Source organism: Penicillium verhagenii (assembly GCF_028828195.1).
Source record: "Penicillium verhagenii strain IBT 33310 chromosome Unknown utg000013l_segment0_segment0, whole genome shotgun sequence".
Classification (NCBI taxonomy): domain Eukaryota; kingdom Fungi; phylum Ascomycota; class Eurotiomycetes; order Eurotiales; family Aspergillaceae; genus Penicillium; species Penicillium verhagenii.
The window spans coordinates 793,186-807,673 of NW_026643177.1; the positions used below are offsets into that span (position 1 = coordinate 793,186).

The window sequence follows — 14,488 nt, forward strand, 5'->3', positions numbered from 1 at the left end:
GGCGTGTACAAGACGTTGAGTTGATGTCTTTTTTTTTTCTTTTTTTGTCCCCCCTTTTTGGGTTCCTTTTTTTTTCTCTCTTTGATAAGGATCTGAACGCGCTAGTATTTTCCTCCGCCAAGAATCAAAGATTCGACAACTAAAAGAAAGCAAAAAAGCGTCACGAACCAAGAAAAAAGATAACTGCAAGGAGCTTAAAGGGACAGAAAGGGGAACCAAAATCCAAAGAATAATGAGCTTATGTCACGCCACGGGGCAAGTACCTAGTACCTGGCTAGACTATAATGGATGGGGGCAATGTCCGTGTACCCAATACCAAAGAGGGGGGAACTACTGGACTTAGTTTAAATTCATTGGACCATTGATCACTAACTCATTTGACCGTTTGGATCAATTTTCGGCACATGTTCCCCTTAGCGGTTGACTAATAGGACGAAATGGAGCAACTTCCATACCCTTGCGCTGGTCGCGCAGGTACCCCGGAGATCAATTATAGGAAAGGATTGGCCCTGACCGCCACTAAACTAAGACTAACTGGGGACCGAGGTCGGGAGTACAGTGTACCCATCCTCCGTACTGGCTTGGACCTGTGGCTTTTCCTGCATCCCCTTGCTGAAACCAAGTGAGAGATTCACGGATTCCATGATATTTAAGTAAACAACAAACATTGAATCTGCGGTTCGTGGAGAATGGATTCAGGGGTAATGGAACCATGGTTTCTCATCTGCTCAGTACCGTGAAAAGGTGAAAAGATACATGATGACATAATGATTTTCCTCGTAACACCAAAACCTTGAAAAAAACAATGCGCGTGGGAGATCATACTGTACGAGACGCATAATATGACCATACACTGCATACTATGGAGTAGTTTCGAGTTTTCGAGTACACAGTACTCGAATCCTTCGGAGAGGTCCAAAAAGAATAACACTCGGCAATACCATCGAATTCCACTCTGTAACTACTAATTTCTTCAATGTTAAGGGGCCATCGGCCGAACCCCATCGCCGTGGGACCTGAATAACACAAAAAAGACCGTGCATGTTACGCCACAGCGATGGAGCAAAAATGTGCGACTAGTACTGCATCTCTACGTGGCTCCTGTACGAGTATGCGACTTCGGAAGCAAACATAAAAAAAAAAATACATTAATTCCGTATTTCCATTCAGGTCAAAATGCCGCAAATAGATCTAGGAGAAATAGATAAGAGATACAGCTTGAAACAAAAAAAAGTAGAAAGAAAAAATCAAATATCTACTCGGAGGTCTCCTTCGCGGGCCTCTGATCTAACCCATCTTCAAATTCAAAATGAATAAAAAATATTTCAAGAAAGAAAGTGAGACAGCATGCTTAGTTGGCACAGGTGGTGTTGAACTTGTCTTGGCGGGAAGCAGTGCGCAGACCCCAGTGCTTCTCGTCCGAGGCCTGGCCATTGTCACCAATGCTGTCGGGCTTCCAGGACTCATCAAAGGCCTCGAAGTAGAACAGGTCAACACCCCAAGCGAGCATACCACAGACACCGGTCTGCCAGAAGGTCTCGGCATTGGCAGTGCCAGCAATGGCAGCTTCATAGTCGGTACCACCGTCTAGATAAAAGATATTTGTTAGTGGAAAGTTCTCATACACAAATTTTGGAGCTTTCAGTTTGATCTTACCGGTGGGCCAGCCAGTCTCGCCGTTAATAATGTGAATCTTATCAGCATTGTCACCAGCGATCTTCTGGATGTGAGTCATGGCACCGGACATGTCATCGAAGTAGGTCTTGTAAGCCTGATCGATCGCGGTACCTTGCCAGTAGGCAAAGGCATTGGCAAGAACGTATGTGACAAGAGGGGCAGAGGCAGTGTCGCGAGTGAACAAGTCATCCGCAGTTCCATCAGCGAACTTGTTCCAACTGTCAGCGGTACCAACGGTGATGCTGGTGAACTGGTTGGCGACAAGACCAATGTAGTTGTGCAGCGACGGGCCGGTCTGGTCGCCACGGTAGAGGGTCTCGGAGCCGACGGTAATGGCCTCAACAACATCTTCGTATCCGGGAACAGCCTGCTTCAAGGCGGCGAAATCCTTCGTGAAGGAGGCATCGTTGGTGCTCAAATCACCGCTATCCTGTGCGCCGACCCTAGTAAACAAAAACATGTTAGACGATCTGATCTAGCAATTGGACCAAACATCGCATTTGTAGGTAGTAGATTGGGTTTCGTTTCTTACCAGATACCAAGGACAACTTTGAAGCCCTTATTCTTCGCAGCAGGAAGAATGTTTTGAGGGGTATCACATTCGGTGCCGGAGTAGGTACGGACAAGGGTAGCCAAGTCCTTCAGATTATCGAAATCGGCCTCGTAGTCACTAGTAGACTTGCAAGTGCCATCGGCGTTCTTGTCACCGAGTGAGAAACCCAGGGTACCGCGTGTAGAGTCGGCCAGGGCCGGGACAGCGGCCAGGGCGAGGGAGACGAGGCCAGAAACACGCATTATGGAAATGGGGGGCGTGGAATTGGTCTTTAGAGCGAAGGTCGACCGAGATGAAAAGGATAAAAACAAGTACAAACTCGAAAAGAAGTCGAAAGAGTGTTTTTTGGGGGGAAATGAATGAAAGATCCCAATGGGTGGAAAGGAATGGACTCTTTTATAAAAGAGAAAACGTCAGTGGTAAAGGCAATAAGGTGGAGGAGAAGTTGGACCGGGGGAAATGACTATTGGTACCAATGTCGGGTGCGCAGGGTCCTGTGTGGGCCGGGTCCCTGATTCAAGGGGTTAACCAATCACTGGGCACTGCAGCCAACTTTTCTGGGCCCGGCGTGGGTGAAACATTCCTTCAGGGTCTTGGGGATCCACTTGCGTGGCTTTCGCCTTTCCAGAACTTCTTTCACATACTTGGTCCGACTACTACTCTATCCCATATAAGCGTATAAGCCCTTTTTCACTTACAAATCAATCATCTTCTTTTTTTTCCCCTGTACAAATGATCACCATCAGAAGCGAAATCTCAATTGCAGCTGAACGCCAAGAAAACAGGCCAAGACCCAATCAAGTCATGATGTCACTCCACCATTGTCCCATATCCATTGTCCAGATCCTAACCAACCCTGGATATTGGAGTCAAGGTGGAGTTAATACTGGGGGATCGCTCGGATGGCAACAAAAAGCTCTTGGCCAGCCGGTGACTCCGACTTAGTCGTCCAATTAATGTCATGGTAGTATGCGGACAAAAGAGCCACCGGGCGTAGTTCCCGGGGTTGCGGTCTCCTGGTTCACCCGAGTCGAGGCCGATGGTTCTCAGTCTTGGAGAAGCATTTGCCTCTCGGGTGCTCAATTGAGGCGGAAAGTCCGGATAGGTTCCACCTGCCTACCTGAGCATGTCTGCCTGAATCTGGGCCCTCTTGAGACTGGATACGATTATCTCACCACTCAGTATGTTAACTGGCATAGGATGTGATTGTGGATGTTGACAGTATGGTATTCATGATCAATTGGTCAGGCCAGGTTGACTTTGGTACCTGCGTAGGAAATTGTGCCTCAACGTTTGAACCTACTATGTACCAAGTATCTATTTAGCAAAGCAGTCTGGAGGCTGACAACATTGAACATTTGAAGGTGGGCAACGCAAATATTCCAAGTACATACCGCAGAAGATGCATACATCCATCAAACACGTCTGGAGTTCCCAATGTGTGACCTCTGATTTGATGCCCGGCCTTCCAAGGCTGAAAAGTTTTGTTCAGAGTCTCGATAACACCTTCGAGTTTGTATTGCCCACATGCACAGATCTGTATTTTTGCCCACATTTGCAGCTACCCGATACATGTCTAGGCACATACATAGGCAATATGTATCTAGTGGGAGTCGCAAACATTTCCATCTCAATCCCGAGTAATTTGAATGCACAGGAAGGAGTTCTCATTAAGGCATCTTCATTCCCATTTCCACGGTCATATTCAATATGATTGGGCCCAAAGGTCCACTTCCAATAAGCCATGTCGTTATTTGTGGGGAATGGCTGACATCAAGGTGGCAAGCAGCTTAACCTAGATCTTCTCAAGGGATGCATAACCATGGTGCGGGTCGGTGGAGATAGGATCTGGACTCGAGTGGGGAGTCCACATTATTGCTAGGCGGAGGGGACTTCAGGAGCGGTTATCGGTTTTGCTTGTGGCTTGTTTCGCTACCCTGGGCTGGAGGAGGTTTGCATAGAAATGAATAAAAGATCACACCAACGCAATGTTCGATGCATACTTTCATCTTTGTACCTACCAGGTAGTCTCAAGCTACTGGATGTCAATCATCAATTTCCCATGCTTCTAGTAGGTAGGCGAGCATGATACGACGAGGATGTTTGAAGAGGCTATTCGTTGGGAGTAGTTAGCTTTCTCACTTGATCTGCCGCTTGGATCTGAATAATGCAGGCAACCTTGGAATCGAACATAGCTGGGGTGCAACGCCCCATCAATGGTGTCAGACTTTGCATACATACTAGTACTTCGTTTCATTTTAATAGCGTGCGAAGTTCAAAATAAAATAAAAGGGTATATTCATATTGGCATTTAAATTGCTGATAATTGCACATATGCATCCATATTCCGGGAAATCGCTGATGATAGATGGTGAAAAAATTTTGAAGAACCTCCACTCAGAAACTCCGATTGCATGCAGCCTTGGTATCCTAAACGAGGATGTGGTGATCCCGGTAATATAGCTCCTTCACCAGCTTCAGCTGGTTCACTGGCATCGTATTGCGGTTCAGGGTTGGTGGCAAATCGACGACAGCCTTGTGAACAAGTACAACCCCGAACTGTCCGAAGAATTCTAGGATTCGGTCCCCAGAGTTTCGAAGCATAGATTGTAGCAGAGTGACCTGAGTATCTCCGATTTCGGATGGTGGCAGTGAGAGAATCTTTTGCAGAGATTGCCAGAACATTGTGTTGGGGAAGGGATTTCGCCGCTGGGTTTTGCCAAAGTTGCGCAATGTAAGTGCTGCAAATCCGGCACCAAGGGCTGTCATCCGATCCAAGTGTGTTTGTTCAGTCACAAAAGGTCCTCCGGCTTCGACATGCCACCAACCCAGAGCACGTCGACCTGACGCTGTATCTTCCGCGCCAGAAAAGCCCCAAAGGGCCGGACAGACCACACGGTACTTGGCCCACAAGATGTCGGACATGTGAATCCCCTTAAACATGAATGATTCGATTGAGAAGATCTGCGCAGCGAGGATGCCCACGGGCTCGGCATGTGCAGGCTGGATGGCGGCTTCGGTCACAAGAGCGGAGATCAAACACTTCACCAAGATATTTAGGCCATAAATGAGCATGGCAGGAACCTTGTTTTCCGATTGAGCGATTTCCTCGGGTGGGTATGCAAGAAATTGGCGGATATCCACAGAAGGTTCTGCCATGGTCAAGGTCTTCTCCAGCTCGGCACGGATCTGCTGGGTCTATATTTGAAGCAAATATGTTAGCAATGCATCAGGGACCCTGGCGTATATGGTCTGTAGCCTTACCTGTTGTTTATTGGTTCCCTTGCCATCTCGCAGCTGACCCACCGACTTCTTGATGGAACGTCGCATGTCTCCCATGGCCTTCTTCACAGCCGGCTCTTTCTTGCCAAAGTCTCGTAACCATGCGCGCATGTCCTTCAGGGTCTTGTGGAGCGCCACATATCGCTCCTGGATACCGATCTCCTCAGGAGTAAGTCGGCCACCACCAACCTTTTGTACCTGCTGGCTGCGGGCCTTCTCCTCTTCTGCTTGCTGGAGTTTCTTTACTTCTTCTGCCTTGGCTCGGTGTTCGGCCTCTACTTTTTCCCGTTGCTCGCGCTCTTGCCTTTCTTTCTTTTCCTGAGAAGTCCGGCGGGCTTGTTCAGCCTCCTCTTCTGCCTTCTTTTTCAGCGCTTCCTTGGCCTTGCGCTCAGCCTCGCGCGCGGCTTCGATGCGTGCAGCTTCTTCTTGTTCTCGCCGAAGCTTCTCTGCTTTCTCGCGCTCAATGCGCTCTCGTTCTTTGCGAGCTTGCTCTTCCTTGCGGCGGCGCTCTTCTTCTTCAGCGCGGTTGTGCTCCCTCAAGACTTTCTCTGCTTCTTCGCGAACTTGGTCATGCAAGGCCGCAGCCTGGTCAAGAGCTGCAGTGTGTACCGCTTCCTGCTCGCGTTCAATTCGGTCGAGATTTTCGTAAAACACCTTGCGCTCGTAGGCATGAACTTTCTTGAGCTCGAGGTCGAAAAGCTTGACTTGTTCCAAGTCCCGGGTGAGATCAAGCATCAGCTGCTTAGACGGACTGTCCAATGGGGGAACGTGAATTCTGACCATGGTGTAGATGGATGATAGTGTGTCGTAAATTTATGGACCGAAGGCAAGCTTCGCGAGGAAATCAAGAGCGAATGGGAACGGTCCCAAGAGGTAGATTAGAGTAAAGGGCCGGGGACGCGAGAGAATTGAGGTTTGATTTATGAGGAGTTTGTCGCGAGGAGCGCAAAGACAGATTGGTAGATGACGTGTTGGTTGAGAGCTGAAAGTACGGCGTAGGATGAAAGTTTTTCTGGCAAGTTGGCGGACGAGAAGGTTATTGAGAGTAAACCTGCAAGCCGCGAAGGAATTGAGGCTTTAGTCACTTGAATATGTAGGCGCGCGGTGGGGTGGGTAGATGGAAGTGGAACGTGGGATATGTGGGTGAATCAAGTCTCCAGTCGTGAAGAGCAGTCGCAAGGTGGAGGGACTATTCAAGTAAGTGTCCGAAGCGCGAGAGAATCGAGTTGTCAATCGCGAAGAGACGGTGCCCGGGAATGGTGGATAAGATTAAACCCTCGAAGACGCGAGCAAAGAGTTTGTTGTTTCAGTCAAGTCGAATGGGCAGTGGGCCCGGGAGCCATTCTCTCACAGGCAATGAATAGAGGTTTAAAGAAGAAAAGACGAAATCGGCTCTTGCCAATCTATTTATTGAGTTGAAGTGGCAGGTTAATCACAGTGAGGGCGCGTTATGGAAGTTGAGAGTGATTGAAAAGTTGTAAGGTGGGAGGTGGAAGGTGGAAGGTGGAAGATTTGGTGGATCGAGCGAGTGAAGAAGCGAGAGTAAGGGTAGAGGTTTGGGGAAAAGACTGGTGATCGATCTGAAGCCGAATAAAGTAGATCTCCGAGTTAGGTCAACACTTCTCTCAATTGGTCTGTCTCACTTCCGAAAATAAATCAGACAATGGTGCCCACTTCTATGGGCTGGGCATCAAAGGTATTGACGAATAGGATCTTACCTCCTGATTATCAGCAATTGGTCCCAGGGCAGCCAACCAATGCAGCAATGTTTATCGCGATTTCAGTCCAAGGGAGGAACAAGTTGGAAAATACATAAGATACGACCGTAATTTAAAAGCTGAGTCATCCAGACCCGCGCATGAGCAAAGTCTGGTTCATTTGCATCATGATGAGCATCACTCATTTATGCTTCAAAAATTCCCTGAGGACAAGTCAAACCCATTAAGCCAGTCTAGAGTCTTCTTCATAGAGGCCAAAAAAAATCAAAGAAGAAGCTGGCGGCGTGGCCTTGGTAAACGTCATCCAAGTCTGGGGTGAGGTGCGTCTATGTGTGGACTAAGATGTAAATCCTAGAGCCAATTGACTTAAGTTAGTGCAGCTCATTACCTCCAGAAAAGCTACTAGTCAGTATTATAGTATTTATCGGAGGGGGGCGTAGATCCCGGTCTCCCCAAACCGACCGGACTCGGTTCCCCCACACTTGACGCAGCTTGTCCTACCTAAAACCTACTTGTATGTACTTTATCAAGGGTGCAGGCTCAAATGGGTTGCAAAGGAGGTCCCTGAGAATAAGAGTGATGAGGTTGTCGGGAAGCAATGGAGATCATCCATGGCATCCGGCTGGGGAAAAAACCACTCGTAAAGGTACTTACAATACATATATGTGACGGAGATCCAATACCATAAATGCTTCGTCGGTTCGTGAAGATTAAAAGTTAGTAATTCTGTAATTACCATGACAAACGTTAATTACACAACCTTTCTCCCCACACCCGCCGTGTATGGATCCATCATCATCACCTTCTTTCTTCTCCTTTCCCCCTCCTCGCCTTCTCTACTCTCCCCCCCCCCGTTTCCTCCTATTTTTCTCTCTCTTCCCCATCGCTCCTTCTGATCGAATCGGTCGATGTCTGCATCGTCTCGATTCCATCCTACCCCATAACTCACTTGTTGTCATTCTCTTCGAGGACGTGCAACCCACTCCGCCTATTTTCTGGCTCGAAATTCGTTGGCATACAGAAGTAGCTCTTCTCAACCACCGTTCTTCCGGACAAATTCGAGTCTGATCTCACCGTCTCTCGACCCGAGGATATTCTTTGATTCCTCCATTTACCACCCTTTTCGGCTTTTGTAGTTGGCTACCGTGCAATTCCACCAAGCTTTCTACCCGCCAACTCGGTCCTTCCAACTCCCTACTTTCGAATCGAGCAAGCGTATCCCCCTCAGTCGGTCTTTGCAATCGTCGATACCAAGTGCATTGAACGTGCAATTGACTTGACTCGGTTTGCCCATCGGTTACAGTGACCGACTTGTGTACAGACCGCTAGTGCTTTGTTGGCTTCTAGCAGAACTCATCCCACGTTGACAGCGTAGACGTCATTTTGGAATGCTAGGGCTCGGAGCTCGTCATTAGTCTCTCCTGCAGGTAAGGGTGCCAAATTTGTTTGATTCTTTTTTTTCTGACAGGCGCGCATGGCCACAAATCATTTGCTTGTTTTGTGCTGTGGGGGAAGCTTTTACTGTATCTCCTCCCTGTCCTGATGATAGAGTCTCCTTGGACTTTCATGGGTCCAAGCGAACCGTCGCAACTTCCACCTGTTCGCCAACTACGACCTGTCCCCTCCTTCCTCGTCTTCATTCCTTCATAATTTCGGCTTTTCATCACCCACTCGTTATTTTGATTTTTCTCCTGTTCTCAACCTTTCCTCCTTCTGATACTGATTATCACTCTCTTTCTTTCTCTTGCAGTATAGTTCCCAACGTTTCCTGCTGAAAACTATCGTCCGCACATATTACCATCTCATTCGCGGTCGGTCGGTGATCCCTAGAACTCGATTCGATTGTCTTTGGAGACAACTCTTGTCTCTTATCGTCGAATCTCTTAGAGATCTTCTCGCACATTCCATTCAACAGTGAAAATTATCCATCTTCAGATACCATGGATCAACAGAATCAGTCCGGGGTCCCTGGCCCCTCTGGGCGCAAGCTTCATATCGCCCACCGGAGAAGTCCGTCTGAACTTACCCCTCTGATGAGTATGTTGGCCTTAGTTTCCTCGAATTTCCCAATTACCAAACAAGTTTGAACTAATGTGTATGCTGTAGTGGAACAACTTGCCATCCAGCAACAGATTGAGCTGCTTCAGCAGCAGCAACAGCAAATTGCCGCTACACACCAGCAATACGTGAATATGGGCCTTCTCCAGCCTCAACAATTGGGTCAGGTCAACGCATTCTCTCCCGGTGGTTCCATGGGTGGTGTTTCACCTCAGGTCAACGCCTTCCAGTTTCCCCAGCAGCAGAACCCACAGCAAGGGCAACAGCAGCTTGGTTTGCCCATGAACGCCAATCAACACTCCCACCGCCGCAATCAGTCCGCCCTTCCCGGTCTCCCAATGGGGGGCCCTCCCCCTGCTCCATCCTCGGGCGCCTCTGGATACGCCGATTACAATCAACAAGGTCAGAATAATCAGAAGAATGAGAACCCCAATCACGGCCGCGGTCGTGGAGGCCCGCCTGGTGGTGGCCACCAGCGCCGACACTCCCTCGCTCTGCCCGAGGCGAAGAAGGCCGCTGAACTCGCACAGCAGAAGAGAACAGCTTCTGGTTTCCAATTCCCTGCTCCTGCCCCGGGTGCCGGTGCCTCCGATAATCAATCCGGATCGGATGATAAGCCCCAAGCCAGCACCTCTCCTGCACCCCAGGGACTTGGTCTGCAACGGGCCGGTAACATTCGCTCTGGTGGCGGTGGCCACGGTCGAAGCCAGTCGATGGCCATTGGCGGCAGCCGAGGCTCTATCTCTGGCCGTGGTGCTGGTGGTTTCCAATTCCCTGCGGCACCCGCCAACGACGCTGGTCAGTCTGACAACCAGCGCCGAGGCAGTCAGCCTGGTCATGCACGCACAGGGTCCCGGAACTTCGACGGCAACTGGCGCCAGCCTAACAACCAGAACCAGAATCAGAACCAGAACCAGGACCAGCAGAAACCTTTCAATCAGCAGCAAGGCGGCGGATTCCAGCCCGGACACCGTTCACGGCCCTCTATGAACCAGTCAATGGGTTCCATCGGTCAATTCCAGTACCCTGGTCAACCCCAGCTGATCCAGCTGCCTCAGGGACAGGTCATGATGGCCTCGCCTCAGATGTTTGGTGGTCAACAGTTGAACCCTATCCAGCTTGCACAACTGCAGGCTCTCCAACAGCAGCAAAATGGCCAAGGCATGGGTGGTCTTGGTGCAAGCCAGCACGCCCCGCCGCAGATGTCTGTTCAACAACAGCAGCAGCAGCAACAGCAGCAACGCAAGACACTCTTTACCCCTTACTTGCCCCAGGCCAACCTGCCTGCCCTTATTAGCAACGGTCAGCTGGTGGCTGGTGTTCTTCGTGTCAACAAGAAGAACCGTTCTGATGCTTATGTGACCTCCACCGATCTCGATGCCGATATCTTCATTTGTGGTAGCAAAGACCGGAACCGTGCTCTGGAGGGTGACTTCGTCGCCATCGAGCTCCTAGATGTCGACGAGGTTTGGACTCAGAAAAAAGAAAAGGAGGAAAAGAAGAAGCGCAAGGATATCACCGATGCTCGCTCTGGCAGCAACGCGGGTAACGACAAGCTGGGTCGCTCTGACTCCAACGGTGATAGACAGGAGGTCGGACCGGACGGAAGTATCCGCCGTCGTGGCAGTCTTCGCCAACGACCCACACAGAAAAAGAATGATGACGTCGAAGTCGAAGGCCAGAGCCTTTTGCTAGTCGAAGAGGATGAGATTAGCGACGAGCAGAAGCCCCTTTACGCTGGACACGTTGTTGCGGTCATTGAGCGCATTGCTGGACAAATGTTCTCCGGAACTCTGGGTCTTCTTCGCCCCTCTAGCCAGGCTACAAAGGAGAAGCAAGAGGCTGAGCGCCAGGCGAGAGATGGTGCTCACGGTCGTCACCAGGACCGCCACCAGGACAAGCCTAAGATTGTCTGGTTCAAGCCCACAGACAAGCGTGTTCCTTTGATCGCTATTCCCACCGAACAAGCCCCACGGGACTTCGTTGAGAAGCACCAGGATTATGCCAATCGCATCTTTGTTGCCTCCATTAAGCGTTGGCCTATCACTTCTCTGCACCCCTTCGGTACCTTGGTGGAACAGCTCGGTGAGATGGGTGACTTGCGGGTTGAGACGGACGCTTTGCTCCGTGACAACAACTTTGGCTCTGATGAGTTCTCTGACGCTGTTATCAAGAGCATCGGTTACGAGGAATGGTCCGTTGCGAACGAAGGCGATGCCCTAGCTTCGCGCCGTGACTTCCGTGAAGAGACCATCTTCACTATCGACCCCGAGGACACCAAGGCGCTGGAAGATGCCTTCCATGTTAAGAAGCTTGCCGATGGAAAGATCGAGATTGGTGTTCACGTCGCTGATATTGCTCACTTCGTCAAGAGCAACTCACTTGTTGACCGCGAGGCCAAGAAGCGTGGTACCGCAGTGTACCTGGTCGACCGCGTCATGAACATGCTGCCTTCTCGAGTCTCTACCGAGCTTTGCTCCCTTGTTCCTGGCGAGGACCGCCTGACTGTCAGCGTTGTCTTCAAGGCCAGCCTTGAGACTGGTGCCATTGATGATGATGTTTGGATCGGAAAGGGTGTTATCAAGAGCGCCGGCCGTCTCAGCTATGAAGAGGTCAATGCGGTGATTAACGAGAAATCGGATAAGACCACAGCTGGTATCACCTCAGACAACATCCAACTGTTGAACGTGAGTCTTAATTCTCTTCAATCTTTTGCTATTTATTTTGACTAATTGTTTTAGACCATTGCACACAAGTTCCGTGATGCCAGATTCGGTAACCGGGCGACCAATGTTCCTTCTCTGCGTATTTTGCAGCAGCTTGATGACGAGAATGTGCCTGTGGAGTTCAACATTTTCGACTCTACCCCAGCTCACGAGCTCGTGGAAGAGCTCAGCCGCCAGGCTAACTTCTTCGTCGCCCGTAAGATTGCTAGTGCTATGCCTGACAAGGCATTCCTCCGTCGCCAGCCCTCTCCCAACCCTCGTCGCCTGACGCTGTTCGTGGAGAGAATGAACCGACTCGGTTTTGGCATGGATGCTTCTAGCAGTGGAACTTTGCAGAGCACACTCTGCAAGGTTGAAGACGTCGACCTTCGCAAGGTTAGTAGTCTTCCTGTGTTCAAGTTCGAGAATATTTTCAGTTTACTAATTATCGACTGCAGGGAATGGAAACTTTGCTTGCGAAGGCTATGCAGCGCGCCAAGTACTTTGTTGGTTCCAGTGTGGCTGATGACCAGCGTCTGCACTACACCTTCAATGTGCCTGTCTACACTCATTTCACCAACCCATCGCGGCGCTACACCGATATCATTGTGCACCGCCAGCTTGAGTCGATTCTTTCGGATGGAGCTATCGAGTTCACTGATGATATTGAATCTTTGACCAAGACTGCCGATCTTGCCAATAACAAGAAGGATTCGGCCCACAATGCTCAGGAGCAGAGTGTTCACATTGAAGCTTGCCGTAACATGGACCGAAAGGTTCACGAGATTGGCGGCGATCTCATCAGTGAGGGTATTGTCCTTTGTGTTTACGAATCTGCCTTTGACGTTCTCATTCCTGAGTACGGTTTCGAGAAGCGTGTTCACTGTGACCAGCTGCCGCTTAAGAAGGCTGAGTACCGCAAGGATAGCCGCGTGCTTGAGCTCTACTGGGAGAAGGGCGTTCCCTCTTCCGCGTATGTTCCCGAGGATGAGCGTCCTAAGCCTGGAAACTCGCGTGCTGCTCAAGCGGCTGCTGCTGCCCGTGAGGCCGAGGCTGCCCGTGAGCGTGCCCGTGAGCGTGATGAGGCGATGCGGAAGCAAACAGAGACTGGTACCATGTCCGCAGATGACGTTAATGCGCTCTTTGATGATGACGATGATGTGGACGAGGTGACTGAATTAGCTGCCGGCGTGTCTCTTAACTCGGCTGACCGGTCGACCCAGAGCATGCCCCCTTCGCCGACTCGCAACGGCCACCTCCCGCAGGCTCCCCACCGTACTCGCTCTGACCCAAAGATTGCCTCCAGCACCAGCGATGCGCCAGAGAGCAAGATGACCAACAAGGAGAAGTACCTGAAGCTGTTCAAGCTGAGAGAGGAGGATGGCGACTTCATCCAGGATGTCACCGAGATGTCCCGTGTTCCCATCATCCTGAAGACCGACCTGAGCAAGAGCCCACCGTATGTTCAAAGTTCTTATCAGATATCTTCATGATTCGTGCTAACCGCTGTGTTCTTTCTAGATGCCTTACCGTTCGGTCTGTGAACCCTTACGCTCTGTAAGGAACTTCACGGTATCTCTTTTCTCCTTACTCGGGATATATTGTTGCATGTCTATGCTGCAAATTCTTTGAGCGTTGAGTAACATGGCTTTCGCTCCTGTTATCACGCTCATACGGACATAACCCTTCCTCCCCAACATGCGGATCGAACATATTGTTATCGGGTTGCTTCCTGATATCCCCTTTCCTCCATCCATGGTGGATTTCCAATCCGCTTCATTCGATCAATATCTGTCCTCAGTCCTCTGGGACTATCATACTTAACCCTTTGTTGTTATTAGTCGCAGCGATTGTTTTTTGTGCTTTGAGGATTTTAAGTCCTCTTCGGGAGAGAGGTTTTTTTGTGCTCGGAGCTTTTTGTCAGTCTCTTTTTTGATCCATCTTCCATGCTAGTGGTGCGTGGGGCTGGAGATCTTCCGCCAAAATTGGAGATAGGATGGAAAAGATTGATCATAGCTCGATAGTAGTACTGGATAGTATTTCCATTAATTCAGGTATCTTACACATATTCATTATTTCAACTCCAGCAAGGCTTCCAAGGTTAGTCACACGTACCAGTATTGTTATAATATCTCGTCCTTCTATATAGCTAGCACTTGAGTTAAGCATTATGACTCCCAATGTTATTGGTTATGAGTGATGTCTATGACATAGATCAATGTAAAGCAAAAATGTTCAAAACGTTCAAAACACTCCATTGACAAGGGTAGTAGTAGGCACAGAATAAATTGAATATCTAAATTGAATAAGAATTAGTCCAGCTGAGCCAGACCCCGGGATGCTCATAGGGTAAAAGCAAAATTTCAAAAACACCGTTATCCATAATATGCAACTTAAAACCATGCTCCACGCTCAATGCTTCTTTCACCTTCTCCATCACATAACTAAGCCCGGCATATCACCGGGAGCAAACAAAATTCAATTAAAGAGCGAAA

The 14,488-nt window shown here is 49.5% G+C and overlaps 3 protein-coding genes across 3 annotated transcripts; 1 reads left to right on the plus strand and 2 right to left on the minus strand.

The window, feature by feature from the left end:
• Positions 1–1,351: 1,351 nt before the first annotated feature.
• bgt1 (1,3-beta-glucanosyltransferase Bgt1) lies at positions 1,352–2,472 on the minus strand (the record flags this gene model as incomplete). The annotated part of the gene is made up of 2 exons (XM_057170942.1): positions 1,352–2,120; positions 2,210–2,472. 2 exons carry the CDS (start codon positions 2,470–2,472, stop codon positions 1,352–1,354), a joined length of 1,032 nt encoding a protein of 343 aa, XP_057015663.1.
• Positions 2,473–4,660: 2,188 nt separating this feature from the next.
• On the minus strand, positions 4,661–6,295 carry N7466_011554 (putative RNA export mediator Gle1; the record flags this gene model as incomplete). The annotated part of the gene is made up of 2 exons (XM_057170943.1): positions 4,661–5,428; positions 5,495–6,295. 2 exons carry the CDS (start codon positions 6,293–6,295, stop codon positions 4,661–4,663), a joined length of 1,569 nt encoding a protein of 522 aa, XP_057015664.1.
• Positions 6,296–9,170: 2,875 nt separating this feature from the next.
• ssdA (mRNA-binding translational repressor SSD1) lies at positions 9,171–13,554 on the plus strand (the record flags this gene model as incomplete). Its single annotated transcript, XM_057170944.1, has 5 exons — positions 9,171–9,267; positions 9,337–11,975; positions 12,030–12,389; positions 12,452–13,452; positions 13,515–13,554. The coding sequence occupies 5 exons, from the start codon at positions 9,171–9,173 to the stop codon at positions 13,552–13,554; spliced, it is 4,137 nt and encodes a 1,378-aa protein (XP_057015665.1).
• Positions 13,555–14,488: the final 934 nt, after the last annotated feature.